Below are 20377 nucleotides of genomic sequence, written 5' to 3'. Positions count from 1 at the left end.
TAATGGAAGCTGCAAAGCTTAAAATAAAATCCAGCACTCTCTTGCCTTCCCAATATGATGGCCATGGGACCAGCAACAACAGCCCCAGTGCGTCCTCCCAGAGGGCACACAGAGACAGTGAAAGACCACAGAAGCAGTATCATGTTGCTCTCAAGGCGAATGCCTGTGCACTCCAGCCAGGTTTCATTCATGAACGTCTGGATGTACTGAGGGAAGGACAGTGCTGCATAACCATGACATAAAGATGAAGGACACTGAGAAATGTAAAGGCTTCCTTATCAATATATCTGTTTATTCTGTGTTCATGCCTCCAAATCTTTGGTTGAAAACGGCCTCCAGTTCTTAGATGTGTTTTTAACAGATGGTTAGAGTGTAAAACTGCAGCTGTTGAAAAGTTGTACTTGGTTTGTATCTGTATGTAGCTATCCCAGATAATTTAAAAATGTATTTCGTGGGTCTGACTTTGAATTTAAGGGCAAAAGCCAATTTCAAAGGATGCAGGTTGGAAAATTTTAGAATTAGATTTGCTAAGCAGTTGAAACAAGGCTTCTGAATAAATTCTTGTGACACTAGGTCCTGCTCAAGGGTGGCTTTTGACAACAAAGTCCTGTACCTCAGATGTGAATTATACAGAGGGAACAACACATCCTTCCCTTCTCACCCTCAGTATTACCAGACTGCATATTTTCAGTGGCAGGCTACTGTTTATAGCCAGACTGAGGACACTAAGGAAGTGTCTGTCTCAGGAGGAGGCTCTCAGACTAGCAGTACTTACTGAAGTTGGAGCATTGATGATGGAGATGTTGTAACCATATTGGAAAGTGCCTCCAATCCCAGTGGCACATATTGTCAGGATCAGGATCTTGCTCTAAAGCTGAAGAACATTGATAGAAAATGGATGGCTTCCTTTTACAGAACAAAATGGCTCAACACATATTTGGTCCATTCATGCTTTGAGTGGTGTGAAGTGGAGATTAGAATAGGCTATGAATGTTGTAAGATGGGAGGTGCCAAAGACAGACCCCCCCCAGTCTTTAAACTATCTCCCTCTACTGCAGAATAGTATTAATAATTCATTGCCATTCACAAAGAATTTGGGACTGCTTTGGGGCAAAGGCCTGCAAGTGTCTTTAGTTTAATATTTAACATGTATGTTTACAAAAAGCCAGTGCAAAAACAGTAAATAGTGGTAGAGACTGGTGTTATAACTTCAGTTAATTCAATTCATTACAAAAACCTGTACTCACATAGTGAATTATTCAAGAAGCGCTGCCAAATTTGTTTAAGTTTGATGACTTCTGCCTCATTTCTAGCTAAGCTCTATTGGACAGAGCTTCTCTATGGTAGGGGTGATTTTCTCATGGCCATTTATATCCAGTGCATTTCTGATTCATTGGCATGCTGTTTCTTCTACCTTTTCATGGTAATGACACATATTTTAGTTTAAAATAGAGTGCCTTTCCTATGCTACTTCACATGTTGTACAGAGCAGACAATGTCTCTCTGCCGAACTTTCTCATTACACAGTTGTTCCTACATGTTCTTTTGTTTAGCTGTCTATAATTGCATATTCAGCCAGAATAGCTTCTACATCTTCAGTATTATGTTACAGGTGAAATACGTGGCAGACAGTGGGTCCTATACCATGTTCTGGTCTCCTTGACGTCATTTCATCAGTATTGCCCATTGCTTATATCGCTGTCTAACACTGCTGCTATGCCTTTGGAAGCATGGGCAGGTGAATGGGGCTGCTTCATGCAGCATCATGGGATCAGGGTGTTGGTATAAAAATGAGGTCTCTTGACTTTTTGAAGGGTGTAGAAAAAGCTGTCCTGGCTGACACAGTATGGCAACTGAGAGCTCACTGGCAGGCTTGTGAGCAAAAAACATCCATCTTTCTCCCCTTGCAGTAGGATGCCCTGAACATTACATTATAAGTGGGTGTCCTGCATCAGAACAACACCAGGCCTAGCTGTAGAGAGTCAGGGACACTGTGTAGAAACTTTCTAAACAGTTTCGTTGATCTTTCCTTCTCTGTCATATTCGTAAGCCTCAGGTCATTCTTGCCACTATTGCCTGGACACTTTCCTGTGTGACTCTGCCTTCAAATTGACCTACAGCTTCTGCAGAGGACCACAGCTGAGTGTGAGTAGCATCATGTCTCCATGTTCATCTCACTGTCAGTGAACATCCCTTCCTCGTTGCAGCCACACCACCCTGTTGGCTGCTCTCTCTCTCTCTGTCACCACCCCATCCTTGTCAGTTCACACCTATTTTGTGCCTCTGCCTTTGGTTTCCCATCTGTATGTGAGATCCTGTGACTGGCAAGCTGTGCCCTGATGGTGTCCTTGGACTGGGAGCACTGTCCCATGTCTCAAGACCACTTTGAGCTTGCTGGGGCCCCCTGGCCTTCAGCCTGACACCTCCTGCACAATGTTCTGGGTGGCCCAGGGCCAGGATGGCCTTTGCCAGCCCCCTGCTTGCAAACCCCTCCCAGTGGGACAGCTCTGCGGGTGACATGAAGAACCCATGCTCAGGTTTGGCTGTTCGCCAGTCAGTGCAGGGCACCTCAGGCTAGATTGTGTTCTGCTATGTGAATATGACCCCACTCACCCTGAGAAGAACTTAGATAACCCAAAGCTGGGGAGCTCTTTCTGCTCTACCTGCTCATTTTCTCCTTACAGAGCCATCTAATGAAGAAAAGGAAAGTTTTCCCTAGTCTCACAATAGTTCTAAAATCACAAATTAAAATAATCTTTGATTTTTCTTTTCCTCAAAGCCTTTTCTTGTAAATAACTTCCATACCAGCCTGAGGCAGGATGTTCTCCTAGGACAGCAATGAAGCCAGACCATTCCAACCCTGCAGCAAGAAGAGGCCAAGCTCTCCCCGTCCCAGTTAGAAGCGGGTACATTTCACTTGCACTTTCCTTGGCTACACCACTTCCCTGTCCTATTACTGAGACCTGAACTAAGGACTGTGCACCTGATATCTCTGCTCTTCCCAGTTATTCTAGTTCTCCAAGTGAGAGAGGTCCTCTCCCTACAACAGCACATTTCTTTTTTAATCACAATGCCTAGGAATGTAACACTCCTCCTGCTCATTTCCCTGCTTTCATTATAGAGTACATTCCCTATCAGGTCCTGTATCACAGAGCTCTTTTGTGGCCATGAGCTAAAGGAAAATGGTTTGCTTCTCCCTTCAGGAGCCACCAAACAGTTCTGTGCTCAGACCTGAGCTGTATTTACAGGGTGACCTTCCCAAACCTTCCTTAACACCCAGCTTCTGCACTATTTTCACAGCCACAGTGGTGGCATGCAGCTGCCAGGAGAGCCATTAGTCTGTCAGCTTTATCCCAAGGACTGTGATGAGTTGGACAAATAATTCTACAAGAACATGATAGTACTTACACAGCCTTATAAAAATTCAAATTAAAAAAAAAAATCTGTCAACAATAATAGTAAAAAAGATGTTTTTTACAAGTCTCTGCAGCTTGTTCATCCACTTTGGTATGTTTTCCTCTGTCTGCCAAAGCCGCTGGTACTCTCAGCAGTGCTCTAAAATATTATTTAAATCTCCAGCATAGGAATGTGTATTTAGTCACTCATTACATTAGGATAAGACAGTAGACTTGGCAGGTGTTTTGCCAGCTGATTTACATTCTCAAAACGGAGAATGCATGTTCATTAGCAAGACAGTTCAATTACTTTTGTTGAAAGTACATGACAGTTTGGGGAAATGATTCTGCAACATCCAGGGCTGTCTAAATCCTCCTGAAGGCCAGTATGGTTTATGGCATAAATTCGCTCTCAAAGCATCTGACATAGTTGCCCGGTAGCGCTTGTCTGATTAAGTGTGATCAAAGCAGAAGTAAGCTACAGCTTTTTTTCTGACTGTAATTGTCCTGGAACCCAATCTAGGATCTGAAAGACAAACCAGACTATTTTCCTTGGTCCTGTCAGTGACAGGAATGATTGAACCCCAAACTTTCAAATCTCTTGTTATGCCAAGCCCTTTCACTGTACTCCTGTCTATGTCCTGGTGCTATACAGGCAATCCAGCTCTTGCTGGCAAGGGACTGTGCACTGATTCACAGGAGGCTGCAGTCCTGTTCTGTCTCCATAGCCTGGCATAGAGCAAACAGCAACACTTAACAGTAGTTGATTTTGTCACTGACAAATCATTTCTGGCTTTCATTTCACAGGAGGCAGAGGGCTTTGCTTTTACATATGGTGTGTGACTTTTTTGTTTCTAAACTGCATAATACATAATATGTATTAATTTATATATTATATTATATTAAAGTGCATATTACATAATATGTAATATATCTACATAATATGTAGCGTTGCAGGTAAACCTAGTGCTGAGGTGGCCATGGGAGAGTAGGCTGCTGGGGGAAGAATGAGCATCTGATCAAAATGTTCTCAGTTTGTTTTGAGTTGTGGCATCCTCTCAGAAACTTTATTCTGATGTTCTTTAAGCCTTGTTCTCCCTACAGCCTCAGAGGGTGGAGAGAAGAGCCCTTCTGAGGGCAACTGGGGCTCATTATACCAAGGACTATAACTGGTTTTATGCTTGGGAGATATTGATCAAGGAATCAAATGAACTTCACCATAGCTGTTCACAGAGGTATGGTGGAGGAGCCTTCATACAATGGATTTATGTCACACCCTGGGAATACAAAATTGAAACTCAGTTCTTTTTTAATATCTTGGTTAAAAAATAAATAACTCTATGCAGTAGAAGCCCCTCCTCTACCCCCGAGAGCTAAATTCTGATGAATTGAAAAGGTTTCATCCCACTGTAATAGTGACTTCTTCAGTGACCTTTCATCTTTGTCTTTTGGCTTACCATTCACTAGCATGTGAGTTTTACACTCTTCCCTTGTTAACTACCCATCATTTAATCAGTACAGAGTAGCTGACAGGCCTTCTGCAATGGGTTTGGCTCATGTGGTAGCTGCTTATTGTTCCAGAAATGGTTCCCTTTTCCATGTAAGCTACAGACGACAGCAAGGCAGCAGTAACAGCAATGACGGCTTGCTTCTTTCTGTAAAATAGAAAGGCACACCCTGGCAGTGAGAAAAGCTGTATCCTCATGAATCCTAGAGATGGGGCCTAGTGGAGATGGAGGCATTTTGCATTGCCAGCAATAATAACAAAGTGGCTGTTTCACAAAGTATCTGGCCTTTAGGAGTAATCATGGTATTTTAACATCCTTTCATCCTGCAGAGTGCAATTTGTGAGTGGCCTGACAGATTTCAAAGTACTCAAAATAAGTGAAACTTTTTTTTTAAATGCCTCTTTATCTGTACTCAGGTTTTACTGCACCTGAACAGAAATATATACCTGTTCTGCATCGCAGAAGTATATTGTCTTACGAACATGTAAGTAGGGATGTGGTGCTGCATCAGCTGCAGCCACTAAGTGGCAGGAGAAGTACAAAATTTCCTATACTATGCTCTGAATCCAACATGCCAGCAGTTTGCTGCCTGTGGCATATGGCAGGGGTCAGAGGACTACTAACAGCTTCCCAAACGGTAACTTGTTCATTGAGGAAATAGACATAACTGTACATAACTGTACAAGTTAACAGCCACTGGTGTATAGTTTAGGCAGCATGTATCAAGAACAGTAATACATTCAGAAAGGAAAGCTCTAGTTTCTTCCTAAAGTCTATTCTGAATGAGACCAGGCTTGGGTAGATCTCTTCCAGGAAGAAAAACACATATTCTGTACTAGGCAAGAGCTCTGTCCTTTTTCCTAGCATCTTATAAGCAGGGACAACCTAGTGCAGCTCTTTGTCCCCTCAGGTGATGGCGTACAGGAGTTTCAGCTTGCGGCTACCAGGTGGAGTGTCCCTGGTTGTTCTAGTCACTGAGATGCATCATGGGAGCCTTTGAGGTAGGTGGGGATTATTCCATTTCTAGCTCCTTAGACAGAAGCCAACGTGTCAAAGCATGTCTCTAGTTGGATAAGAGGTGAAGGAATGCAGTTCTTGCAGGCAGTCTGGTCTCCATCCATTCCCTGGGCCTGAGTACCATGAATCTGATCCATCTGTCTTATTTCTGTTGCAGTCTAACATAGAAATATATGGTTCTGCAATGACCTGGTCAAGGACTGCCTGCTTAGACCATTGCATTGTCTTATTTTTCCAAGGTAAATATGTGCACATTCATCTATCTAACAGAAGATGAAGGCAGGATTAGTCACAGTCCAAAGGAAATCCTAGAGGCACTGGCACCAATGCACAAGGGCAGGTGTTGTCAGGGGATGTGTTTGCATCTTCTGCTGGGCCTCCCAATGGGCTTTCCTCAAGCTTCTCCTTATTTCACCTCTACCTTCCCTGAACTGCGCAGAGCCACCTTCTCTCTCTTCAAAACCCATTCCCAGTGCTTTCATGTGAGGATTAAATCAGAGAGCTTGCAAGCTGTGCAATGAAGTGAGCAACTGTCTATGGCAGTCTCGGGTCAGAGAAGGGAAATATCAGGTGAGCTTATGACAGCTCTAAGAGATGAATGAAGTTCTGCAGGTAGGCAGTGAGATGCCGTGGATTGTGGCACAGGCTGTTCACAAACCTCCCTGTTCCAGAAGGGGCATAAATTGGCTGTTGCTGTGGCTAGATCTGCGTGTGTAGCTGGCTAGCTGGAAGTGGGAGTTCCTGGAGGTTGTCCTCTGTCTTTTCTAGTTACAGACACCTTGATGAGGAGTGGATGGATAGAGTTTTTCCTCCTATGTGGCATCTATATGACTCGTGCTTTGGTCCTGACAGATGTTCACACTGGTTGTGTTTCTAACTGGCTTCCTGCTGCAAACTTAAAAAACCCAGCATTCCCAATGTTCAGTCCTTAGGATAAGTTGTCACAATTTCAGAGTCACAGTTGGTGTAGATGAGAAATCTCCAGTCTCGGGGTCTGTCATCAGGGTATAATCACCGCACTGCAGTTACTCAAACTCTGGCTTTGGAAGCCTTCACATAAACCCAGCAGGTTTCCAGCACCACCACGAGGACCTACCACCCTCTTCCCTCAAATACTTTTTCACTGAACTCAAACCTGTCATAATCAAGGTGAAATATGATGCCAGGAGCATGGGAGAGTAGTTATTTGGAGAATGTGATGGCAGTCTCTGCCTGTAATTATCTGACTGCAGGAATAAGTAGTAATCCTGCCATTAGGAAAGACCATGAACACATGCTCTTTGATCTGCCATGCGCTGAGAGGTTCTTATGTTTTAAAGTGTTTTTACCTCAGGATTATCTGGACCAACTCCAATTACACTGCAAGAGGAGAAAAAGGGCCCCATTTCTATCTGTGAGGCTTGGATCTACAGGATGAATTCTCCTTACAAATGCCAAACTGTAAATCGCAGAAGAGATTTGAAGCTGTTCCCTGGCTGGTTGTGGCTATCTCCCAAGCTCTACACTTGCTATTTCTGTAAACCCTTCTCTCTTTCCTGTAAGGACCACCACAGTGAAATATGAAATACTTCTGTCTGCTTGTCCTGACTCCTGCAGGACTCAGAATACAGAAGACACACAACATCATCTACAAACAAGCAGCTTTCTCAAGAAACATCCAGTAGGTCTGCTGTTTTTATGGTGAAAGCAATGTTTATGGAACTTAGCTGTTAAAACGGATTTTCTTTGTAGGAAATGAGTGCCCTGCTGTGACACCATTATTCTCAGTTCCAGCAGTTCACTAATGTTCCTTAGAAAAAACCCACAATTTATGTAAGTTCAAGACACTGTATAAGAACTTCAGGAAATGGGCTTCATTGCAGAGGTTTCTCAGGGCAGGGACCCAATGCTGACAGAGCTTCTGCTACCACACAGAGCCACTGGGATGCTTTCCAGACCAGAGGAGATACATGGGAGCTGAGTCCTCTGAGGACACGAGGGCTGATACAGCCAAGGGAACTAGCTGCTTTTCCTTGTAGCTAGGATTTTTGGATATCAGAAGAATGGCTCTATGTTGTGCATGTTGGATCAGCAGTCTGCATTTTCATCCTCCTGATAAGCAATAGAGCTTCTCTGGGAAAACTGAAAAAGCCCAAAATACTAAAAATAATTGAAATACCCCTTTCTCAGTCCACTGTGAGCTGTAGGTCATGTTGTGGCTGAACTATTCCTTTTCCTTCCTTCTTGGTATCAGACACTGATGCAGGCAGTTAGTTGAAACTGGGTGACCTGAAGGCCAGAGAGAACAAACTGTTTGGCTGAGCACCACCTCTGTTCCTGCATGCGAGAGAAGAGCGTTTAGACTCTGCCAAATGTCGCTGAATGTTCCTGTCAGAGGAGAGGAAAATATGTGCAGCAGTGCCGGAGTGTCAGACTCATCCTGATTTCCTATTTAACACCCACTTCAGATAGAGCTTTTTATTAGAGCTGTCCCCTGGCTTATTGAGAGGCACCCGGACTAGGACACGTAGTCCTGCCTCTGGTGAAAACAAAACTACAAATACCATTTCTGACTCCTTGTAGGGGTCTTCAACAGCTGGCAGCGTGCTCAGTTGTATGTGCTGCGATTGTGAGCTGAACATAGACCTCTTTTTATAAGAAACAAGCATTGTTTTTCAGTTCTCTTGTTGATTTAGCCACAGTGCTTAGGAAATGGATGTTACAAAATAAAGGCCCTTGAAAGATATTCCCACTGACAGCTGTGGGAGGTGACCTATGGTGTAGAGGACAGATCACAAGGCAGAAGAATTTAACAAGAATGATTAAGCACTGGAAAAAAATAACTGTGCAAAGAGACAGACGTTTTCTTGCTTGATGTCTTCAACTCATGACCAGAAGCTGTTTTGGAAGAGGTCTTTTATTTGGATATGTGATTGGGCTCTGCTCAAGGAGATTTAGGTGAGATCTTCTTTCTCATGATATGCCAGATGCAAAGCTGTATTTTTGAACTAAGAAACATAGGAAATAAAAATAACATAAACTTTGATTTACTGCATACCCTGTGCAAACCACATGTCCTTGAAGGGCTGAGCTTTAAGTACTATCTTTAGTTTCTTTCTAACAAACAAACAAATAAAACCCCCATCCAATTCTGTATGATTTACTTTCTCCTGACTTTAGCCATCACACTGTAGAGTTAGCTGATTTGAGACAGGAAATCCTTCAATGAAGGAGAAAGAATTTATATATGGCCATTAAACATTGAAAAGTAAACATTTCAAGTGCCTCAGGCAGTTATGATTACACAGCTTATCTATGCACAGTGGGTTCATGGAGCCTTGTTTCCAAAACCAGAGCAGAAACTCAGCGGCTACTTTGTGGTGGATCTGGAGGTCTTGGCACCTGTTGTCCACGCCACTGAGGACAGTCTGAGAGCTGAAATAACCTTCCAGTAAGGTCCCTCTGGCTGTTGTGGCTCACTTGTAGGGGAGCTCAGTGCTGCTTTTTCTGAATCTGTTCCTACTGCCTGTGCATCAGTCATGCAGTGACCTCTTCTACACCAGGGCTAACAGCGATCTCAGGTGTGGCGTGTCCCAGGGAGCACTAGGGTGGGTGAGACTTTGTACAGAACTTGCATAGTCTCATATCCTGGTGAAGGAGTCTCTCAGTGTATCTTTGTTTTCAAATGAAGAAAAGAATTGGGGCTCTACTGCAGGGGGGTGGAGCATTACTCCAGCCAAGGGGCTTGGGTTTAGGTGACCCAGGGAATGAACTCTCCCCATTGTGTGCCCTATAGCCTAGCTGGAGGGAGTGCCTATGTGTCATCAGACCACTTATGGCTTGTTACTGTAGGACATGTTGCAAAAGGTCATCAGACGAATTTACAAACAAAATGCCCAAGGTGTTAAAGAGCAGAGGGTACGTGTCACCGGCTGGACACTCATCAAGTGCATGGCTGGGGGCTGCTCTCCTGCCCCATCAACTGCTGAGGGGAGTGAGCACCCCTGGCGAGGGCGCCAATGCTCATTAAGGCCTGTGCTGACGTGGCGTACAGCTCCTTTCATCCTGTGACCCCGGAGAGTGCTGTGCTGGGCAAAATGGGAACTGTCGCCTTTAAACAAAGCATCTGTTTATTCTTGAACCAATTAGTGAGGGCAGTTAGATCTTGAACTCGTTACTGAGCCCAAAACAATTACGATAAAAACAAGTTCCAGATGGGCTCAAAAGGAGTTGTTTTTGTCTTTACTAAATTAGAATGGATTCCATGTCTTCAAGTTCCTCTGGCATTTATGGACAGGAAACATGAATTACACACAATAATTTACTACAAACAAAAGAGATGAACGCTGCAACAGCCCATTTATCTTTGCTCATGTGCCTTCTTGAGGTTTATGTGCTGCTTAACTCATGGGGAGAGTTAATAGCTTTTTTCTTTGTTTTCTAACTCTTTGCTATTTTGGTTTGCAGAAACTGAGACAGGAAGCTGTTGAGTTTCTGTTGCGGGGTGAAGCTTACCTGCAACCCTAGGCAAATGCTTGCATGTTCCTCAAAATCACCCCAGAAATGGGGAAAACAAAACCAGAGGTAACAGGAGGGTCCAGTAGCAGTCTGTCACTGTGTATGTGCAAAACCATTCCCCTTCAGGAAATATATATATATATTTAAATCAAAGGCCAAATGAATCCACAGTTGAGAGAGTGCAACACACACTAGTTCTTCTTTTTCAGGAATATTTTCTTGTGAGTTGGTTTGTGGATTGTAAATGTTGACAGTACAACAGGTTACTATCACTAATCCTGCAGATAGATACAAAATGGGTAAATACTGTCTGGAAAAGAGAGTTGCCTCTGGTACCACCATGTTTCAGTTCTTTCTTTGAGTGACTTGAGCAAATGTCACAGATGGGAGTTCTTCCAGTTAGTTCCTCGGGCAACTCCGAGAGCCCCCAGACAGAGACTTTTTTCAAAGCCCATCCAAAATGGACTGAAGTCTGGGCATCAGACATACTTTTATGGGAACTCTGAGTTTCTGATGTCTTGGGTTCTGAAACTGATGCTGCACATTGACACGAATTGCTTCCAAAAGGAAGTGGAACCCAGAAGATAGCAGGCAACAGGTACATCATTGCTGCTCAGACCTGTGCTTACATCTGCTTTGGGTCCCTGGGCAGGGGGAGGTCAATAGGACAAGGCAGGAGGAAATCAGCAAAGAAACTCCTGAGCAGTGTTTCTGTTCTGGCTGTCCCTCATACCTTCTTGCTGCTGAGACAAAGGGTTTGGGTTTGCTTTTTTCAGGCTTTAGTTAGATTCCATGATTTTATAGAAGGTGGCATGTCGGCATCACTACAAAGGTGTATAATGTGAACTCAGCTATGCGGCTAGGCTGATGTGAAGTTGTGGAAGGACATAACTCCCCAAATCCATAAAATGTGACAAGTGTTGTAATAAAGACTAAAGCTGCCCCTGGGCATACTGTAGTGCATGAAGTCAGTTTGGCTGAGCTCCGAAGGGAGTGAGATCACGAGCAGAAAGCAGCCTGGGAACCAGGGGTGACACTGAGATTTGTTTGGCCTATTCTAGTGTGAGATGGTGAGCTTCCCAATGCATTTCATTGCTTCTCCTCCTTCCCCATGAATCTTAGAAAAGAAGGTCTTAATTAGAAGCCTGGACAAGTAGAGTTCTCCAGTTTTGGCTGGCAAACAAGGGAAAAGAAGAAAAATGAGAAACTGATGGCTTTTTTTTTTTAGATTTCATACAGTGTCTGATTTGTACATAGTCCTCCACAGGGAGTAAGTGGGATTGAACATTTGGATTCTCCTCTCTGTGGAGCTATTGAGACTGAGCTCCAGGACGATGACCGTCTTCCAGCAGAGAGGCTCCCCATGTTCATCTCAGCCTTGGTTCAAACAAGGAAGGGGCAGGAATCACAGTCCTTGAATTCAGCTTCTGGCTGGCATTGCCCACAGGCAGTGAGAGCAGATAGGAAGCCTCTAATCCCCCATCCAAAGGGGCAGGATATTTATTCCCTTATTTCATTTGTTATTCATTTATTCACTCTCAGTTCTTCGACTCAGTTGCTGCTTCTGCTGGGGCTGCGAGCTCTGCGGCATGCTGAAGGGCTGAGCTGCAGCAGCATGGCATTTGGGATGAAGCAGCCACATGAACACGGGCAGCCCTTTGCAGAGCTCCTGGCCCTGATGAGGAGCTGTCTTAAGCTCAGCTCTTCTCACCTGCCAGAGTTCTCATACCCATCCTAGCTCCCACCAAAAGCCTGTAACAACACAGCTAAGCTTGTTGACACTGCTGCAGTTCGAGGTCCAAGTTTCCCCCTCCACTCCATTCCCAGGATCCCTAATGCAGTGCTGGCCTGGAGCGGTTTCTCCTTTCCCCCGAGCAGCCAGGTCAGAGACGGCTTTCAGCACCGCAGTGCCCAGGGCACACAGGAACCCATCATGGGACCCCACCTGTCTCGTCTTCTCCCCTCTCTCCCCTGGTGTGTTGCTTTAACCTTCTGTCCCCTCATCTTCCATCTGGGTTTTGTTCTTCATCAAAGGGCAGTCAGGGTGGAGGTGGTGGAAAACACAAAGACTCCCTCCCCTGCCAGTGATTTAATTTCCCATTAACTGAGGATTTAAAGGGAAATCTCAGGGCTCATTAAGGCTCTGATGACAGCTTAACCTTCTCCTGCAGAAACCCAACACCAGGCCCGTTCCTCCGCCTGAAACCAGGGTGGCTGTAACATCAGACCTGACTCCTGAGCACGGCAGACAGCTCTGGAAAGCATAATCAGCACGAGAGTAGAGCATGTCAGGTTTATGCAGACCTTTATCAGATCATCCTTTCAAAGAGTGTTTTGTAATATATTTGACACAGCTACGGGAGGAGCAGAGACACCCGGCGCTCTCCTGGGGAGCCGAAGGCAAATGCTGTCACCATTACTCCCCAGGGCATCGCTGGGCACCCCCTGACCCACCGCCCCTGGTGGAACCACGCCGTCCCTCGGCTTCGGCCAGCGACTTCGCGCTGCCGGGTGCGACCTCGCACAGCTCGGGGAAGCGCCCTGTTGCTCCAACCAAGAAGCAGCAGAGGTTTTCGCACAAATGGCTAAAAACCCCAAGCCCTTTACGCATGAGTGAAGGCGAGACCCTTTGGACCAGCAAAGCACCCGGCACACCAGCTGAGGCACTCACGCACCAGCCCCTTTTCACGGCCCAGCTCCCAGCGGCGTGTCCCTCTCCCTCCCAGCAATCGGCTGTTCCCAGGCCGCGGGAACAACCCGCGGACAGCCCCCGGCTCTCGCAGGCCGAGGGCCCGGCCGCGGCGGACCCGACCTGAGCGCAGCGGACCCGCCGCCGGGGCGGGGCGGGGCGGGGCGGGGCTCCCGCCGGCGGGCAGCTCCCCGCCCCGCCCCCGGAGGGCGTGGCCGGAGCAGCGGGGGCGGGACCGGGCTCCGCCCCAGCCCGCGCAGCCCCTCCTCCAGGGCGAGCACCCTTAGCCCCGCCCCGGCCCCGCTGTCCCACCCTTTTCTCCCGCCGATTCGCCTTCTCCCGGGAGGCACGTGACCTGCTTTCTGCCTTCCCCGCCTTCCCTCAACCGCGGCTCTCCGGGACAGCCCGCTGCCATTGGCTACCGGGGCTCGCCCCGCCTCCAGGAGGCGGCACCCCACGGCCTCTCCCCCCCCCCCTCGCTGCCGGCCCGTCACCTGCTGCAGCGGGTCCATTCCGGGTTGGCGGCGGGTGGAGGCCGAGGGCATGAGGCGCCCTCCGGTTGGCCAGCTCGGCGCCGCCTGTCGCGTCGGGATTGGCCGGGCGCGGCCCGTGGGGGCGTGGCGGCGGCGGCGCGCCGTTGGGGGAGGGAGGGGGCGTTAGAGGGCCCGCGGCGCGGCTGGGCGCTGTCGCTGTGCGCTATGGCCTACCAGGGCTTCGCGCAGGAGTACCTGGGCATGCCGGCCGTGACGCGGGCCTACACCACCGCCTGCGTGCTCACCACCGCCGCCGTGGTGAGGGCGTGCGGGGTCCCTGCGGGGGGAGGCTGTGGCGGGGAGGTCAGGGTCCCCGAGGGGGTGCTGCTCTGCGGTGGGGGAGCCAGGGGGCTGGCTGAGGGCAGCGGGCGCCCGGCAGCGGGTGGCAGCTGCTCTGCCTGTCTCTCACAGCAGCTGGAGTTCATCACCCCCTTCCAGCTGTACTTCAACCCCGACCTCATCTTCAGGAAGTTCCAGGTGAGGCCTCGCCCGGGCTCCGGGGCCCCTCTTGCCCCTTCCCAGCGAGGGGTGGGTCCGGCAGGCTGGGCCCTGGGTGTCCTGCTCCCCAGGGTAGTTGGGGAGTGCTGTGTGATCCCAAGGGGCTTCGTTCCCACTACTCCGGCGTTCCCGGGTTGGCGGGAGCTGGGTCGCCAACATGGTGTCCCCTCTTGTCTTGTCTCAGGTGCTTGGATGGAGATAACTTCTTCCAGACTTTCCCTGCCATACGCCGCCTTGGCGTTTCCTTTTTTCCTTTACTCAAAACCTGTCTCTTCCTTTTCTGTGACACCGAGACATTTGGCCAACTGATGTCAGGCTGGGTGGGGAGGGCTTTATTGTAGGGAGGCATGGACAGTGATTTACTTTGGTTCGGGGTGCTGAATCGTGGCTGTCCGTCCCTTCCAGAAAAGTAAAGAAATCTTCTTTCCTGCACCTGGAAGGGCAAAATACTTTGATGTGGGCAATGGAGGGAGGTCTGTCCCACGTGGAGGTGGTGCAGCTCTTTGGTGTCCTGGGGTTGTTCTGAGTGGATGGGTGCATGACTGGGTGTCCCTAGTGGATAGGGTGATGGGCTGCTGTACGTGTGATGGGGAGAGACCTGTCTGTCCACCTCCTTCTCTCTCTCCTCTCTCTTCTCTTTCAGATATGGAGGCTGATCACCAACTTCCTCTTTTTTGGGCCCCTGGGATTCAGTTTCTTTTTCAACATGATATTTCTGTATCCTTTGGTCTCAGTGAAGCTCTCTGCTCCCTTTTTGGCTTAGATGCAATTCCCCCTGTCCCATCTTCCTCCCTGGGCTGACTTGTCTTGGCAGCAGTTTAGGGCTGTGGATTCTTCCCTTGGCTCTTTTGGCCTGAGCTGAAGCCATCCACCCAACAGCTGTGGCCACCTCCTGTACCTCCATCTCTGCTTGCTGCAGGGCAGCCCTTGCCAAAAGGCTGAAGAAGCTGGCAGTGCTGCTGCAGCTCATGCTGGAGAGCAGTGCCCATTCCTGGGGTGAGCTCTGGTTGGAGCACAGCAGATGCCTCTTTCTCTCCCTGGGGTCAGTGGTATGAGGTGAAGTTTGCATTGTTCTGCTCTGGGGCTTGGACACCTGGCTGATGGCTTCCTGTGATGAAATAGCTTGCACCTGGCTTATTCCCTGTAAAGTCATGCTGTGGGGACACAGGGTGGCCAGCTGTTAATTTCCTATACTGCAACCCCTCCCTTCTCTCCTGCTCTCAGGTACAGGTACTGCCGCATGCTAGAAGAAGGCTCCTTCCGTGGAAGGACGGCTGACTTTGTCTTCATGTTCCTCTTTGGAGGGTTTCTCATGACAGTATCCTTTTGAGTTGGTTGAGGCTCTTTGGTGTCTTCTGAGATGCTGTGAATAGCGTGGGGCTTGTCTGCTGGCTCTCTGTATTCCAGCTGTATTGTGTAGTCTGTAGCAGGTACCTGCCTGCTGAGCAGGACAGCTGGCTTATGAACCTTCTTGGTGCCATGGGACAGAGAGCTTTGTTGTGGCCCAAGCCTGCCAGGCACATGCCCTGAGGCTTGGTAGAGCTCTGGTGAGCATGTAGTGGAGGGACAACTTCTGGCTGTACAGCAGCAGCTTGTGCTCCTCATCTTGCCCACCCTCATCTCCTGGCCTGTGCCTCACCCTTAGAGCGGAAGAAAAATACAGGAAAAGCTGCCTGGAAGTGCTGATGCACCTGGCAAGGGGATGGGCTGCCTGATCCCAGAAGAGGACGTGTGGCAGTGTGCTCGGGAAGCTCAGCCTGAAAGGAAGCCCCGTGTTACGCTCTGCGAGAAACCACCCAGCTGTGTCAGGGCAACTGTGTCTGCGCTCTACTGGGTGGAGCAGACTGGAGTGCTGCTGCGATTGGCATGAGGCTGGGTCATAAAATGGAGCTGCAGCTGAAGGGAAGAACACAGAACCATAAACACAAGGAGTGGGGTGACTACGTACTGTCTGCTGTCGGCACGCTGGGCAGCGTGAGCCCAGCACTCTGTCCTCGCAAGCTGTTAGTGGCTGGAGATACCATCACACATCTTAAGGAGTTCTTTTATTGTAGGATGAAATAGTCTGGATAGAGAGAAATACCTCCCTCCCAAGCATAAAATCTTTTCTGAATGTCTTGCTGTTGTCTTATGCAGATGGCTCAGAGCACTGTTCTCCCCACAGTGGTCTGCATGAAGCTGTGCGAACTCTTGTGTCTGTTGGCCATCCTCGGGTGTTTGGCTAGTCGGTGTCCGGGTCCCTGCGGCAGCTGTGTGCTTGGCCATAGGGAGATTTGGAGTCTAACTGCAACAAGGGCAGGGGAATATTTTGCCTCCAGCTGCCTCCTTGTGTCCTGGAGAAGAGGGCTGTGAATGGCAACAGCCATCTCGCTGCTGAAATTCTTCTGTAGGTGGCGGATACTGAATGGAACATGTGGCACATACTAAAAACTAGCTCACAAGTGCTCTAACAATATGAAGGCCCTTATCAGAATGTCATATTTGATGGTCACTTTGTAAAGGTGACTATATGAGCTCACTGGTCTTTGATGGCTGTGGCAGGTAGATTAAGGAGTGAGCAGTCTGTACGTGCCACTCCAGAGTGTCTTGCTGTGGGGTGGCAGGGGGGAAGTGTGGTGTGCCATGCCAGCTCAGGAAAGGTTTGGTGGCATGGGCAATATCTTGCATGCTGTGATCAGCTGCCTGTAGTTCTGGGTTTCCTAGTCACAAGGCATCCTCTGCTGCCTGCAGGTGGTGGGCAGGTTTTTTCCTTGACTCGGTAGTTCCTAGCTATTTGGACTCTTTGCCAGCCTGTTTTTCCTGGGCCAGGCTTTCACCATCATGCTGGTGTACGTGTGGAGTCGCAGGAACCCATACATCCGCATGAACTTCTTTGGGCTTCTTAACTTCCAGGCCCCCTTCTTGCCCTGGGTCCTGATGGGATTCTCTCTGCTCCTGGGCAACTCCATCATCATCGACTTACTGGGTAAGTCAAAGCTGGTGGGTGCTGGGAACAAGGGCCCTTTGCAGCTGCAGTGCTCTCAATTCTCATAGATGCTACTGGGGCACTAGCATGGTTTCTTGGTTTCATCTTATTTCAGATGGTGGATTTCCTAAAGTGAGCTGGCTGAGGCTGCTGGGTGGCCAGCCTCCTGCCTGAGCTCTTGCTTGTGACCTGTGTTTTGCTATGTCTTCCACAGCATCAGAAGTTGGGCACAGCAAACAGCCTGGCCCTCTGGCACCCCAGCACTCTGGTGGGAGCTGGGATGTGGGTACACAGCTGAGGGATTCTTGGAGCTTCATCCTGCTTAGGCTCCCAGCAGCTCTGGGTCAGCTGGCAAAGGAGTCATAGCTGGGCCTGACCTTCCTGACATCTCTCCCCAGGGATTGCAGTGGGTCACATCTATTATTTCTTGGAAGATGTTTTCCCCAACCAGCCTGGAGGAAAGAAGTTGCTGTTAACCCCTGGCTTCCTGTAAGTAAAGCCAATTCTTTCTGGGCTTTGCTGTGTTGCTTCGCAGCCTGGATCACTTTCATAGCAAACTGTGGTCTGTGACAGCATGCGGCGACTATAGGACGCAATTGCATGCTGATAGCACCTCAGCTTGACAGTTTATGCCTCTGCTGCAGAAAGCACTGGCACTTTGCACATTATATACATATGTACACAGGGTCCATAAAGCAGTTGCTGTTACCTTAAGCTTTGCTAGTTGAACTGGAGTGTTCTTACTGCTTGTGGAAATGCTGGATGCAGGTAGGATTTTTTTCTGATGTATTTCTGTAGTTTAAGAAAGCAGAATATGTTCTGCTTCATGCTGAGGATCAAAGCTGACCTAGAGATCAAGGAAGCAGGTACTGTCATGGTTACATATTGAGCTGAGCAAAAGAACAGTTAGGGCTGCTGCAGTAGGCAGGTGGCTGTGGCATACAGCCAAGCCCTGTGAAGGGCTATAGGAGGGCTGAGGGTTTTGCCCTTGGCTCACTTTCCTAACCTGCCTGCTTGGTGGGATGGGCATGTCCCTTGCCAGGAAGATGGTATTTGACACACCTGAAGAGGATCCCAACTATAACCCTCTCCCTGAGGATCGTCCAGAAAACCAACCTAGAGACCAAGACCAGAACCAGCAGCAGCATCCACAGTAACACAAGGGACTTCTCCATGTGGCCAGATTCCTCTCTTCCGGCTGGACTTATGCTGTGGCCCAGAGATCCTACTGGAATAACACCAGTTGCCATTCCAATGTGTAATGTTTCACTGTTTGTATGGGTAACCCATCTTCCTTTTTTATCAAGTGGTTCCACAGAGCTTTGCACATAAGAACACATGAATGCTTACGGAGGTGTCCTAGGGACAGGGACTGGAAGTTGTGATGGCTCCTCAGTTACCCGGGGGGGAATAAGTATCAAATGAGGTGTTAAACCAGTTACTCCTTCTCTTGCTGTTAATGACTTGCTGTGTGCCAGGTCACTCTTGTCCTCTGTACAAAGACTAATGCTCCTGGCTCTCACTGTTGTGAGACATCTTTGTGGGCTTTCAATGAAGTAGTACTCCCAACTCTACCATGGTAGAATGCAGCTCAGCCTCTTCCTTTCTTCTAAGTCCCCCACTCCTTTTTTTGGTTGTTTCCAAAGAGTCTTTACATTAAAGTCTTTATTTTTCAGTTGTGTGTCCATTTCTGCCAGGGACAGAGGCAGCAATTCGCCAGTACTCATCAGGAATTTGTTCAAAACTGCCAGGCTGCTTGCTTGGGCTTTTCTTTTTTGGTGGGCAAAGCAAAGTTCAGGCTAGCTGGAATGTGTCCTTCCCCTCTTCTGTCAGCAGGACTGCAGAGCATGAGGAGGGGGGCGGGGGTGTGTCTAGTTGGACAAAGGGATGCCTGGGAAAGGACAGGGCACAGAGCCAGACACTGGATCCAGGCAGTGACTGGAAGTAGCACTTGACACTAGTAATAAAGGCTGTCTGCACATGCAGTGTAACTCCACTCTTGTTGAATTTTTTTAGTTCTGAAACTTAAACATCTGAATTTTAGGGGAAAACTAAACAAGCTAGTCCCTTCCATGAACAGCTGTACTAAATGGATTTGGTCATTCTTGCTAATGCAGTACACAGGTGTGCTTGCACCCGACCTCAAAGCCTTTGGAGTAAATCTGCAAATATATCTTAGGATAGCTCATATGGTAATGTTGCTGTCTGCTCAGCTAGACAAGCTTGCAAACCACCACTAAAACTACTATGAGAAATGTGAGTAACCAGCATCCAATTAAGAAGAATGATATAGAAGCCTTGTGGCAAAGGAAGATTGAACCACAGCCTCCCCCTCTCCCACCTCCTCTGTGGGCTTCCCATGAGAACACCTTTTTTATGAAAAATCAGACTTAATTTGAACAAGCTATTTTGCTGCACTTGTTTCCTTCTAGGAAGAGGATGCAAGAACTGTACAGATAGTAATCTTGTTCTGGGAGACACAGTGGTACTAAAGGCTAAGCAGCCTCAGACTTGACAGGTACTTGCCATGTGCTTTGCTCATGACATAGTAACACAGAGCTGGTGTTTCAATCCCTGGGAAGAGTTTGTCTTTAAAGTCTACAGATGTTCTGTTTTAAATTGCTTCTGAGATGGGACTTTGAAATGCAAAATCTGGGCTACGCTTTTAGCTAGGGTGCTAGATTAACCTAAGCAGTTGTGATTATAGAGCAAGAAAGTTGCTCCCAGCTGTTGCCTAGTACTCCTAATACATGGAGAAAGCTGGCTGAAGTTCTCATCTTTCTGGGACTTGGCCCCCTGGACTGTCCTGCCTTGCCCCTGGCTGCTTGGAGGGACAATTCCTACAGCCTCTCTGGGGCCTGAGAAGCAGAGGGAGGCACTTGTAAACCAGCCACAGAAGCTGTAGTCCTTGCATGTCCATGCCTTGTGAATTTTAGGATGAGGTAACTACAAGCTTCACAGCAATTCAAAAATTGCATCACAGATGCTAGTTTAAGGCTACAGCACTCTCATGCTTGTTTTGGTCGAATTCCCTGAAGAGGCTGCTTGCAGAAGTACCTGATCATAACAAAGAGAGGCTGAAATGTTCTCACGGGAGTTTTTATGTCCATGAGGCAAAAATATGTTTTTACATGGGAGGCCAAGATGCAGCAGGAGTCCTAGGTTTTGTGTTCCTTGCTGAAATAACCTTTCAACCTCTTTAATAAGGAATAACGGATAGAGTACCACTCTGGCACTGGAGCCTAGAATAAGACTGCAATGATATGATTGCTAAA

At 48.1% G+C, this 20377-nt stretch overlaps 1 protein-coding gene across 2 annotated transcripts; it reads left to right on the top strand.

The window, feature by feature from the left end:
- The first annotated feature begins 13738 nt into the window (after positions 1 to 13738).
- Positions 13739 to 18777, top strand: DERL3 (derlin 3). Of its 2 annotated transcripts, none has more exons than XM_069795103.1 (7): positions 13739 to 13897; positions 14051 to 14116; positions 14781 to 14854; positions 15362 to 15455; positions 16907 to 17102; positions 17501 to 17591; positions 18145 to 18777. In XM_069795103.1, exons 1-7 carry the CDS (start codon positions 13805 to 13807, stop codon positions 18257 to 18259), a joined length of 729 nt encoding a protein of 242 aa, XP_069651204.1. In that variant the 5' UTR covers positions 13739 to 13804; the 3' UTR covers positions 18260 to 18777. The 2 variants fall into 2 exon arrangements, with proteins under 2 accessions (XP_069651204.1, XP_069651205.1); XM_069795104.1 differs by having other exon boundaries at positions 13744 to 13897; positions 14054 to 14116.
- Positions 18778 to 20377: the final 1600 nt, after the last annotated feature.

The sequence above is a fragment of the Haliaeetus albicilla genome, chromosome 10 (genome assembly GCF_947461875.1).
Source record: "Haliaeetus albicilla chromosome 10, bHalAlb1.1, whole genome shotgun sequence".
Taxonomy (NCBI): Eukaryota; Metazoa; Chordata; class Aves; order Accipitriformes; family Accipitridae; genus Haliaeetus; species Haliaeetus albicilla.
The sequence above is the reverse complement of the archived record's forward strand: the minus strand, read 5'-3'. Positions and strand labels throughout refer to the sequence as shown.

What these genes read in the sequence shown, in the direction of transcription:
- DERL3 (XM_069795103.1), top strand. Translation starts at nt 13,805, where the DNA reads ATGGCCTACCAGGGCTTCGCGCAGGAGTACCTGGGCATGCCGGCCGTG. An exon ending in TTGGAGGGTTTCTCATGACA is followed by an intron (nt 15,456 to 16,906) that starts GTATCCTTTTGA and finishes GGTAGTTCCTAG; the next exon opens with CTATTTGGACTCTTTGCCAG. An exon ending in CATCATCATCGACTTACTGG is followed by an intron (nt 17,103 to 17,500) that starts GTAAGTCAAAGC and finishes ATCTCTCCCCAG; the next exon opens with GGATTGCAGTGGGTCACATC.